Raw genomic sequence first — 12972 nt, forward strand, 5'->3', positions numbered from 1 at the left:
GGGGGGGGGGAGGGAAGAGAATCTTGCTTCTGCAAGCGCTGATTCACACATATTAGGCCATCTATGCAGGCCAATATATTTTTATTAGGCCAATGTCACAATACTAAATACATCCATGACTATGTACTATAAAACTGTAGCATGAAAAGCAGCTTAAGGGCCAAACTAAATAAGACTCGGGCAGCCACTTATTTTTACTCACATGCCCTGTTCACATCTACTTGAAGGAGTAGAAATAGGTCTGCACTTTTGATTACTAGAGCTGATCTGGGGGGAAAAGTGCATGCAGCAAAACAAGTATGGAGGTAACAGGGGGGACTACTGCTCCCCTAACACATGCACCCCTTTTTTACAAAAATATTGTCTCCACCATCACTCTCATTTTATAAAGCAACAGGGCAGATATACAAACATACAACAATGCCCTGATTACATCTACTTGAGCCTCTAAATTACCATGATACTAGGGGTCAGAAAGTAGCTTCCCCAGTCAGATTTGCTAAAGATCTTAGTTCTTTTGCCCATCTTTGTTTTGACAGCTTGGTTAAGTGGCTCAAGCCATCCAGACTGTATTCTTTGTATGTCAAGGAAGACAGAAAGAGGACTAACGCCAAGAGGCTAGTGGGAGATGCAGGAAACCTATTGACCTATTAAGGTATATAATAGAACAACTACTTAAGATTTACCCCACCACACATAATCCCCTTTTAAACAGGCCACAATGCATTTCCCATGGATCCTTGTGCTGAATTACCTTGTGAGATTGTCTATGTGTGTCTATGTAGAAGACAAAGCCATTTACTTCACCTTCACAATCAGAAGTTGAATGAGAACTACACTACTCACATTATTTACTATAAAGTGAAAGTAAGAGCAGCAACCTGTATGCAGATTAACATTCTATCTACATGTGATGATGTCTCTAGATGTCATGGATGCTGCAAGTTGGGGCAGTACAAGGGTGCACTCAAAAAAGGAAAAATAATAATTACATTCTTCCAGAATCCAGTGTTAAATCAGCCTTGAATCTTAGGCTACAATTCTAAACACAATTACCTGAAAGCAAGTTCCACCAATGTCAATAGAACTTGCTTCCAAGTAAATATGGTTAGGATTAGCTTGTCGTGTGTTTGATAGCTTCTTCCACACACCCTATCTAAAGAGAAGTCTTCATCCAGAGCCATTCCTAGAGCACACATTTGCTCATGCAACCAACGTAAAGAGTATTACATAACTGCAACACAGAATTAGATGGACTTAAGGTATATCCTTAAGTTTGTCTGAAGTTGCTGCCACACTTTTAACCATGGTAGTAAGTAACTTCAGCAACAGGACTTTTTAATGCAAGATGTGTTATACATGTATCTAAATGACAGTGATGGAATTCAAGAAAGCCAGAAACTGCCTATTCTGTCTGAACCATCATTTGCGTTTGCCATTTCCTGACCTTTGGCTACTAATTCCTGGAAAGGTCTTATGAACATTTTCATCTCACAGAACTTATTAGCCTTGGATTAGCTAAAAATTAATTTTTCTACTGTATTAAAAATATACAATTCTAAAATAACCTTTTAAGGTACCAGATATCAACAGTAGAATACATGACCAGCCAAGTCTAAAAACCAGATCTTTCCAGCGAATTAGAACTAAAAGCACCACTGTCCAACTATACAGAACAGGCAGAAACAGCTCTATGATTCACCTACACACAAGCTCTGTTTAGGTTTTGAAGAGGCTTGGTTTTTCATAAAAGTTGCCAAAGTAGCAATTTTGCAACTCTTTCAACTTTTAAATTAAGCTTATAGATAAATCTAGCACACTTGAAGACAAATTCTGTTCTTCCAAAGCTATCAGCCCCTTCCCCCAGGAAAAAAGGAGGGGTGGGGAGGGAGAAGAGTGAATATTATCAGACCTGCAACTAATTGCTGATACTAGTATGATAAAGTAAGAACTAGAAAAACAGGGTGTACATTACCCAACTATTAGCATATTTGTAAAAAAGCTTAAAGATATCTAACTCATTTTCTCCAGCGTAGCCCTCTTGAAGTCTTTGGTACTACTTTTAGAAAGTAGATTCCAGGTCAATCTTTAATTTCGCAGGACACATCCAACAATACATATTTTACATGCCAGAAACTATATTAAAGTTGTACCTTAAGAGAGGCTAATGGGTGTTCTGGACCAAGTAAACTCCAATGAAATGATGCCAAATCTTCATCAGGTAGAATGTGATTACCTGTAATATATAATATGCAATACTTTTATGACCCTAAAAATGCATATTCTATGCAACTTGCTCTATACAAATGGTAGTATCATATACTTTTTAAAAAAAAAACACTTGGGGCTGTACCTTCTTCTAAATAAGAGTAATTGGGATCAGGTACCAGTTTTCATTTATTCCTTTGACTGTGCATATGCTACAACAAAATCAACAACCTTAAAAAGGATGAAAGGCTCATGTGTGAGTGCAGAAATACACAGCCCTTCCATTAACACATTTGTAAGATCAGTTTAAAGGTGGACTTCCATGTGACATTCCACCTACCTAAAAGAGCAGCAAAAATAGGAAACCGATTTGGATTCAGGTCCAGTTGCTTGGCAACTTCATGCATCAGGTATTGGCTTGTCGTGAGGCTTTTTCCATTACGGCTCAGTTTTAGGGCATGGGCACTGAAATAGTAAGGGATGTTGCACAATGCGTAATCTGAATCATATGCAACCAAGCCATGGAAACCTTTTTCTCGGCAAAAAGCAATTACTTCTTGATGGTGATCTTCAATGCTCTGTGCAACCTATGTTTTTAAAAAAAGGGGGTGGGGGAGAAGAGAAGGACACATTAACAGTTAATACCAAACTCTGCAAACATGCTGAAATATGTATTAACAGTTCCTGTTAAAAAAAAGTTTTAGCACTGAGAATGTGCAGTTCCAGCTTTCTGCACTCCTTACCGTATGCAGTGTTGTGTCACAATGCAGTGCTCAATACACTCAAATCAAGTTTGAATAATCTTCCCTTCATTTAAGCACTATAACCAGGGTCGGTGAAGATTCCACTTCCAAACAATCACACAATGCCCCAGTTCAAACATTTTGTTCTATAAACAGGAAGGGACTACAGAAGGAGCTGCACAACCTGAACAGGCATACCAAATGAAGAGGAGGGAGGTAACAGAACAATCATTGTTCCCCATTTCTGCCCACCACACACCTACAGAGAAATCTACATAAAAGACATGCAAGACCCCAGTACCTTTCAGAAACATAGTAGTCCCCTTTTGCATAGCAAATACTTACAATACAATATACATATTTGATTTACGTGTCTTCTAACATATTATGGGTTATTTATTTATTTAATTACACTTATATACCGCCCCCATAGCCAGAGCTCTCTGGGCGGTTTACAGAAATTCTAAAATTGAGATAAAAACAAGTTATCAGGTTGGCAGATCAGCAGAAGGGTATCTCCTTTGGTTTGGCATTGTTATCAGCCAGCCCTGAATCCACCTGCAGCTCCTTCTGTGCCCCTCTTTCATAGAATCATAGAATAGTAGAGTTAGAAGGGGCCTATAAGGCCATCAAGTCCAACCCCCTGCTCAATGCAGGAATCCACCCTAAAGCATCCCTGACAGATGGTTGTCCAGCTGCCTAGAGAAGCCTAGAACTTGGCCTAGGTCATCGTCATGTATCCCAAGGATTGCATATTACATCTCTGCTGGTTTTTAATTTTTGTACATTGCTTTGGAACACAATCTTAGTAAAAATAATAATAATTCAGTACCAAGTGACTACTATTCTTTTCTTTTTTCTTTTTTGTATTTCAGGATGTTTTATAGCTCTGCTGAATTTTAGTGGGTTTAGCTGAGGATCCTGCAACTCCTGTCACTTTGGTTTTCATGATTTGATTTTATCTGTTTTAAAAATCAATACTGCCTTGAGTCCTGTTAATGAAGGGTAGCTTATATAGTGACTAAATAAATAAAGCAGGGTATAAATAATTATACAATAGCTTCAGCTATTGAGCGATATAGAAATGCAATAAATAAATAAATATGTAGCAAAGATCCTTGATGACTCACTGAAGAGTAACTGGTGATGGCTACCACACTAAACAAAGAGAGATATTAAAATTTAAATCAAGTTTCCATTTTGAAGTTCATACATCTCTATAAGCATGCATATTAATTGGTTTCTATTAGCATGCTTATTAATTGGTTTCTACAACTATTAACCATTTTGGTGTGCAGCTTTTATAAAACCTATAAACATAATTGAAGGACTAGGTATATATGTAAGGATACTGAGCACACGAATTTACATGAAGGCTAAAGCTACAACTATGCACACTCATTTGCAAGTCAATCATGTTGAACACTGCAGTTCAGATATGGGCTCAGAGAATTATCTTGGTGAGATATAGCATGGCACGTCCTGAATTTTAGTTCATGTGATGATAATCCTGTCTGGAAGGAAGTTCATCAAAAGAAATATAATACATGAATTACAGTACAGCCCTCAGAAGTGAATTCCATTGATTTCAATGGTGCTTATCCCAAGTAAATGGATATAAGATTGCAACATTAGTGGCCATGTTTGGATTTCACATTAAACCAGAGTAAACCATAGTTTAATATGATAAGAACAAGCTGCAGTGAGCTCACACATTCCCTTCCCTTCCTCCACTGTGACTCAAAAAAGGAGTTTGAAAGCTTTACTCCCTGTTTATATTAAGCACAGCTTGTTGTGCTGTCCAATCCAGACAAATTTTAACTATGGTTTCTTTGAAGCAAGCCAACTTCAAACCACGAGTTACGAAGCATAGTTAACTTTATCCACAGTTTAGGCAACACACTAAACTGTGATTAATGGAAAGTGAAAGCTAAACTTCCAAACTCCTCCTTGCTGCTTCACCGGAAAAGCTCCAACCTTTATGCGCCAATAGGCACAATTAGAATATTGTGTAATGTCATGGATGCCATCACAAAAGGGCTGCCATGCCAGCGCAACAAGTTACAAAACATCCAGAAATTATTAGGTGAAAAGACAAGTAACTTGCCCAAGAACCTAAGTACAAGGCAGAGTTAGGGTCTGAGCCCCAAGACACAAACTCACTTGGAATCCACAGTTCCCTCTCTCATTCAAAATCACTTCTCTAAACCCTCTTACCCAATATCCCCAGGACACAAGATCCGTTTACCCCAGACCATTACCCACCCCTTCCGTCAAATTCATTCACTGTCAAATTTACACACAGAGCGTAGGATCCAACGGGGACCCAATCAAATTACTTGCAGCTCTCCCCCAAGTCATCCCAGCCCTCCCTCCCTCCAGTTTCCTTGCTGCAATCCCCAAGCATATCCCGCATTCTAGGCAGCAGGGTCTTCCTTCCATTCCTGGAGGGGGGGGCACTTCAAAGTAAAATCACAGGTATCACCAGAGCACTTTGCATGTACAAGGAGAAGCACCCTCCTTTTGGGCCCTGGGGAATCACATGGGCACAGTGATTCCCAAGGGCATCATATTGCCTACTCACTGCTTAACGTGATGTCAAAACACAGCCAGTGTGTCATTTGGCATGCTTAACCCTCAGCATCGTATCCTGCCCTTCCCCGCCCCTCCACAAACACACACATTTTCTTTTTTACATAGCAACGCTTTTAACTCAAGGATGGGCAATTTGTAACCTTCCAGATGTTGGTGCACTACAGCTCCCATCATCCCTTAAGTCCCTGTGCTGGGTAGAGCTGATGGGAGCTGTAGTCTAAGAACATCAGGAAGACTAACACCGTTGCTTTCCACAACATGTTTAACAGATGGCCGTAGTGTTGTTTTAAGTGCATAGTTTAACAGGTGTTTGAATTGAGTAGATACCTTTTTTAATCCGGTTAAACCATGTTAATTTTTTTTTAAAGAAAAAAGCTGCTTACTATGGTTGAAATGTTTAATAAAAACAAATTTAATTTTTAAATCCAGTTTTAAAAACCAATGATTTGTATTAACATTGTTAATGGAAGTCTTATAGCCTGGCTTTTGATGCCCCCCCCCTCAAAAAACCCTCACATGTTCAAAGCAATGTAAAATCTATAAAACAAAAACACAAACTTAAAAACTAGGAGCCAGATCTCAAACAATAAGGGAAGCCTACACTAAACCAAAGGCATAGCAAAACAAAACGGTTTGGGTAACATGCCGAAATGCCAATAAAAATGGGGCCAAACACCCCCCCTCCCAGGAGTGTAAGTCACACAACCTGAGCACTACTAGTGAAAAGACCCCATAATACATCCCATCCAGCCAGGCCTCTGATGCCAATGCAATGTTAAGCAAGGTCTCTGACAATAATCACAGTGAACAACTTATGTGGAAGTCCGTCCTTCAGACATTCTGTGGAATCCATGTACTGAACATAAACACCCACACAAAGAGGGGTCTATTTTTTTCTGCCACTTATCTGATTTCACAAGTGGTTTACTCACAAGGGCAGCCTGCCTGTGACGCAATGGCCGCGTTCGGACGTCACAATAGCCCATGATGGGTTAATCAGCTACATACAGTAGCTTATTTTTTAAATAACCCACGATCCCCTGATACACAAATGGGCTAATAAGCTACTGTGAGTAGCTTATTAAGCTACTGTGTGTAACCGCCCAGAGAGCTTCGGCGATTGGGCTGTATAAAAATTTAATAAATAAATAAATAAATAAATTTGATTCACCTTCACCGCCCCTGTCCTACTGCAGTGATGCTGTTTCACCTATAAGCTGGATGTTTGCACTTGGGAGGTACCCAATCCAACATCAAAACCCCACACGACTACTCACCAAGAAGTGAAAATTCCGAGTGCACCAAAAAAAGGGTGATGGCTATAAAACCTTGGGGCTTTGCAAAATCAGGACTTCACACACAGCCTCTCCTCATCGGGAGGTGCCCAATTCAACAACGGAACCCTGCACAATTGCACCTGGAGGAGGGAAAATCCCAGGTGCACCAAAAAGGGGGCAGGACTAATAAACCCATGGAAGTTTGCAGGATTGGGACAAAATTTTGTACAGAGCCCCCAAAGTAGGGCGGCACAAACCTCACCTTCAAAACCCTGCACAATGACACCCAGGGGAAGGAAAATTTGGGGTGAATCAAAAAAGCAGTAGCATAAGTAAACCTTTGGGAAATAAGCAGAAATAAATAAAACAACCAAAAATGAGCATTTTGGCCATAGCCTGAAGTGCACAATTGCAGAGGTGCAAATTCACGCAATTTCAAATTTGCATGAATTCAAATTTGCACAAATTCACACATGCGTGATTGTACCCTTTAAGCTATGGGGGAATGCACATTTTTGGCTGTTTTCTTTATTTCTACTTATTTTCCAAAGGTTTATTTGCGCCACCTCCATTCTTATGCACCCAGGATTTTCTCTTACCTGGGTGAAATTATGCACATTGGGTTCCTCCCAACTAGGGAAGGCTGCCTATGAAGTGCCATCCCAATACTGCAAACCTTCAAGGGTTTACAGCCCGACGGCAGCTATATGATCCTGCCTTGCCATATGACTCTATAGGCAAATTAATCCATGGTGCCTGATAGTCAACACAATAACCCACAGTGGGTTAAATAACCCCTACTGCAGACCATGGGTTATCAGCATGGGTTATTTCGGGCAAATAACCCATCATGGTTAAAAAAAAATCCCAACAGATGACATACTAATAATGGGTTAAATAATGATGGGTTATTTAACTCATCTTGGGTTATCCTATTGTCTGAAACCAACCAATAACTATTTATTCTGTTTAATATTCCACATGCAGCCAATATATGCAGAAATAAGAGAACAACTACATAGTATTAAAATGCTTTTTGTTAAACATATATAAGCACTAGAATCAGATCCCAAAAACGACAACAAAGATATAATGGTTTATACTGCCATAGCTTTTTGGTTTAAAATATGGATTATTAGATATATAGACATGCAGATACTAAGTGTTCAGTATCAAACTAAATATATTAGTATTTCTTTGAAAGTTTTACTTAAAACTCTTGAAATTTAACTTCTGTTTTATGAACTCATAATCTGAAGATGGGATTAAAAATGAATAATGTGCTGTTTTGATAAAATAGCATATGTTCTGAATATTGTTTCCCATGTTCTTCTTATGCTCTACAGATTTTCCACTGACTATGCAATTTGCTAGAAATAACACACTCGAGATTTCGAAGTATCAGTCTCTTACCTCATTTGACTTAGCAGTGCAAAAAACTATTCTATATTAATTCTTGTTCCAATTGTCAACAAAATGATTTTAAAAATTAAATTTCTATAGATTTTTATCTATTTATTAAAATATTTCTATTCCACCTTTTATCTACAAGTGACAGTCAAGGCGACTCACAAGACGATTCAATAAAATACAAATATAAAATGGCATACTGGCCAAAAACAACGGACGTTACTAGTGAAGCATAAAAACAACTGCAGCAATTATGTGTTCAGAGTTTACTATAAAGCTTTATATATGTAAAAATAAAAGTGACATAGTCCTTGCACTCTATGCAAAAAAGTCAAAGCTATAAGCTACCATAAAAACTAAAATAGGTTTATTCAAAAATGTTGTTTTTTAGCTTCAGATGTACATATATTTCACTTCTTTGAGCAAAAAAATCTTAAGGAATTAAAATAGGGTTAATTTACATATTAGAATTGCACATTGGTTTCAATATGAAAAAATATTATAGGACTACCACCACATCTTTAACAAGTCATATGCAGTAAGATATAGGGAAACAGAAAACTCAGTCTGGGAAGTAAGGTAAAGTTTGGAATTATAGTGGTTAAAATGTGCATTAGGCCTTAATTCAGTACATTAAATAAGCCTCTAAAGAAAATTAAAATGCTCAACCTAGAATTTCCTATAAACCTAAAGAAGAGCTATTACTAGCAAAGGTAGAATTTTGCACTACAGACTATTGTAACAAGCGGTCTCACTTTTTAATATATGGCAGTGGGGGAGATATACAGACACTTCCCATTTATATCCATTTTCACATGAGACAACATGAATTATGTGATGGATAGACAGCCCTTTCTTCTAATAAAATTTTTAAACATCAGCATTCCTTGAAATCAGCAAACAAGATTTACTCAAATCCAGGCTGCTCATCCTATGAGGCCTACAACATTTTCTGCATTAAAATTTTCAGCGTGGACTACAGTAGGGACAAGACTCTAGCATCAATCGTTTACTCCTTTATTAGAAATGCACGTCACATCTGATTAAGTTACAGAGAAAAGTGTGGTTGCACTTAACAGCTTCCCACTTCTCTTCAGAAGAATTTAACAAGCATACATGAACAGAACAGTCTAACTTGTTCATTGTAGTGCTACACTTCACGTCTGTCACTCCTATGAGCCAATCATTACACTAGATCTGTCAACTTGTAGGATTATAAAAATTTCTCACCAGTTACAACTGAAACAAGGGGTGGGACTTCCACCATCAACTTAGTCTGAAGTATCACTGCCTCTCTAAAATGCAGGATGATTTCGAGGCCTTAAAACATAACGTTTCAAACAAACTATTCTTTAACCTAAGCCACCAGAAAAGAAGTAGAGTGGGTTTTTTTCAATTTCACTCAACTCAGAGAAAGTTAACTCTCAAAATCCTCGTTTTAAAATGTTTTTAAGAAATTTGTCTTTTTAGGAAAATTAACTACATCCAGGGAAAAAATCCTTTGTCCTGGTTACAGCAGTAGTTTAATCTGCCAAAAGGACAGTACAAATGCTTGATAATGTTAAACTCTGATTACACATATGTGCATGTCTCTGAAGGTCACATAACATTAACTATACTATGCAACAGAACTGAAAAAGTCTGTAACTAGTTAAGTATGTGCTTGACACCATTCTTTTAAACTAAGGTAGAATATCCCTAGGATTACACACTTTCACAAACTGATTTTATTTTGATGACAAAAGTATATTGAAAAAATACTAATTTAATCTTGATCAAGAAATATATTACATCCTTCTCTTAATTTTTTTTTTCAAAAAATGCACAGTCATCAAAAGGACATTGATATTAATGTAAATACAATCAAGGATGAACAGTAATCAAAGTGTAGCTTAAAACTATCAGTGCTATGAGGCACTTGCCAATTTACATGCTTACATGTAACTACTGTAAAGCTTCCATAAGTGACAGTAAACTCATTTACAGGAGTAATTTTATGAAATGTCTAAACTTCAAGCTTTAACAATAGTTTGAACCAGAACTTCCCTTTAAATGCAAATGATCTGTTTAAAAACTTGTTGCTTGCTTTCATTTTCTTGACAAATTGTGCCTAAAGCCCCTCATTATTCAGTTGTGATCAGACATGATGCAGAAGTGATTGTACTTTAAAACAACAAATAGATGGCTCCAGTGACGTCTGCTTCCAGTAGAGTGGCTACTTGGCTTGCAAAGGACATTTTATAAATCTGAGTGATCAGAACAATGGCCCCCGGAACAACATGGAGTCAGAAAACACCTCACCAGAGTTTTGAAGATGAGCAAACTGCACAAACTTCAAAACATCACTAGGGTGGATCTAGAGCACAAGTGCTGCAGATTCATTTTTCTATCTATTCATATTCTAATTCTCAGTCATAGACATGGTGAACAACAACTCCCCCCCACCCCATATATATATTTCTTTCCATCTTATACTACTAAGATTATGGGGAAATAAATGGAATCTGAGATGTAAACTAAGAAAGGACGCCCAAGGCCTGGTGAGGGGGAAGGGTAAAGGCAAAAAATAATGTGCTTACAGAACCAGAACCAGAAATACAGCCTCAGGAATAGTATGGAAACAAAATAATGGCTGTACCACCAAATTTAATATTGGCAACTCATTAGTACATCTCTGATTGTGGATGGGAGCCTTCGGATGTTCCAGATCACCCTCATCTGGTTTTTAAAGCTTGACAGGTATGTATAAATAGAAAAATCCCTGTAGAGATTGAGGACATCAGGGTGCTTACTAAGCCCTCCCCTTTGCCAGCTAAGGGCACCCTGCAGCTCCGTAGCTACTAATGAGGAGACAAGGAGACTACTTATTTCTGCTCCATTCCCCGGGGGGGGGGGGAGAGGGGAGTCTATGGCCAGGCAGAAGCAACACAAACTTTTTGGCCACGTTTGGGTGACTATTAATGGCCACTGGTGAGCGTGCTTGTTCCCAGGAAACTCACAGCACCTCCTCTCCCCGCCCAAGCTGCCAACACCGCCAGGTTTTGACGACATTTTGCGGATATGGGGAGACAGAACTTCCCTCCCTCCCTGTGAAATCAGTCGAGCCATAACCAGGAGGGCAAAAGCTGCTGCCATCTTAGAGCGCTGCCCCTCCTTTCCTCTATCCCAGCCAGTGGAGCGGCGAGGAACCGGGGCGAAGAGCACAGGGGCTTCCACGGGCGAGGGAAAACAGTCCAGGAGTTGGGTGCTCCTTGGAGCCAGGGCAACTAGGCTGGGGGGAGGGGAGGGGGGCTGGCAGCATGAAAGGAACAAGGGGAGGGATATCAAATCAAGTGCAGAAAGGGAGCAACTAAGGGGGAAACAGAGAGGCGCTAGTGTCACAGAAGGGCTGCAAGGTGTCACGGGGAAGGGGGCGCTGGTGCAAGGGGGCAGGGAGGCAAGGGGGCGCTGGGGCAAGGAATTGGGGTGTCTGGGAAGGGGAGGGCGACGAAGAGCAGGCCGCCTCCACTGGCTTACCTTGATGTGGAAGCGGATGAGGGCCAGGCGAATGCAGTGCGCCATGCAGACGGGCGGCAGGAACCAGACCTTCGGCGGCGGGGTGCCCTTGTTCTGGACGTGGCTGACGATCTGCTGGGCGGTCTGGCGCTCGTTGCCCTGCCGCTTCACCCACTCGTGGAGCCGGGCCTTCTCCAGGGCGCCATTGAAGAAGACGAAGAGCTCGATATTGCCGTTGAAGCAGGCCTTGGCCAGCGCCGCCAAGTAGCCCAGCATGTGGTTCCATTGCCCGCCGCTCACCCAGTCCGTGTAGAAGCCGCCGTAGAGCCGGTGGAGGCAGTTGTCGGCGTCGATAAGGAGGCGCAGCGGTGTTTGCGGGGGCCTCTGGCGCCCGCCACCCACCAGGCTGCCCCGGGCTAGCTTCTGCAGCTCCACCGGCACCACGGCGCTGGGGCAGTGTTTCTCGATGTAGTCCTGGAAGCCCTGCACTCCCATGGCGGCAACGACGGGGGGGATTGCGCTGGCTGCTGGAGGGGCACTGGGTGGCGGCGGCAGCGGCGAGTGGGCTGGCTAGGTGGTAGGGTAGTAGTAGTAGCCTTCGGTCCGGGGGAGGCGGCAGGAGGAATGAATACTTGCGGGCAGGCGGGCGGGCAGTGGTGGCAAGTGATGGAGCCCGGGCTGCTGGAGAGAGGATATTATTCAACTAAGGCGGGTGGGTTGTTGGGTGGGTTGGCGGCGGCTGCAGTTACACGGTGGCTCTTCAGGGGGGAGTTGTATGGATTAGTGGGGGGTTCATGGCTGCTGCGGCCGCCATGTGCTGCTCTCACAGCGCCATGGCTCGGGGGATCCGGGCTGCTGCTGCTGGGGCTGCTGCCGCTGCGGCTCCTACTGCCGGGAGAAGGAAGGAAGGGAGGGAAAAGAGAGAGAGAGAGCGCGCGCGAGAGAGAGCGGGAGGGGAGGGAGGAGAGGAGGGGGGAGCGGCACAGCGCGCAGGAAACCAACCCACTCGCCGTCGCGGAACAGGCGGGACTTGGCCCGGAGTGGCGAGGCCGCTCACGCCGCCTGCCAGCTCGCTCTGCGCTGCTCGGGAGACGGCAGGCAGGCGGGCGGGCGGAGCCCGCGCCCCCACCACCCCCGTCTCCCAGCTAGAAAGATAGGGCCGGCTCCCCCTCCTGTCGCTCCCTCCCTCCGCTGCTTGCTAAGCGGCCCCGCCGCCGCCCTGCAGCTGGGACACTCGGGCGCTG

General features: G+C 42.0%; 1 protein-coding gene across 1 annotated transcript in view; it reads right to left on the reverse strand.

Annotated features, from left to right (window-relative positions):
* Window positions 1-12637, reverse strand: part of FAM120A (family with sequence similarity 120 member A) — a 68841-nt gene extending 56204 nt beyond the window's left edge. Inside the window, exons 1-3 of the mRNA XM_063121258.1 lie at window positions 11750-12637; window positions 2549-2795; window positions 2154-2236 (exon numbers count right to left, since the gene is read on the reverse strand). Coding sequence (XP_062977328.1) covers window positions 2154-2236; window positions 2549-2795; window positions 11750-12223 — 804 coding nt within the window. The 5' untranslated portion in view covers window positions 12224-12637. The remainder of the gene's footprint in view (window positions 1-2153; window positions 2237-2548; window positions 2796-11749) is intronic.
* Window positions 12638-12972: the final 335 nt, after the last annotated feature.

This window comes from Elgaria multicarinata, chromosome 3 (genome assembly GCF_023053635.1).
Source record: "Elgaria multicarinata webbii isolate HBS135686 ecotype San Diego chromosome 3, rElgMul1.1.pri, whole genome shotgun sequence".
Lineage (NCBI taxonomy): Eukaryota > Metazoa > Chordata > Lepidosauria > Squamata > Anguidae > Elgaria > Elgaria multicarinata.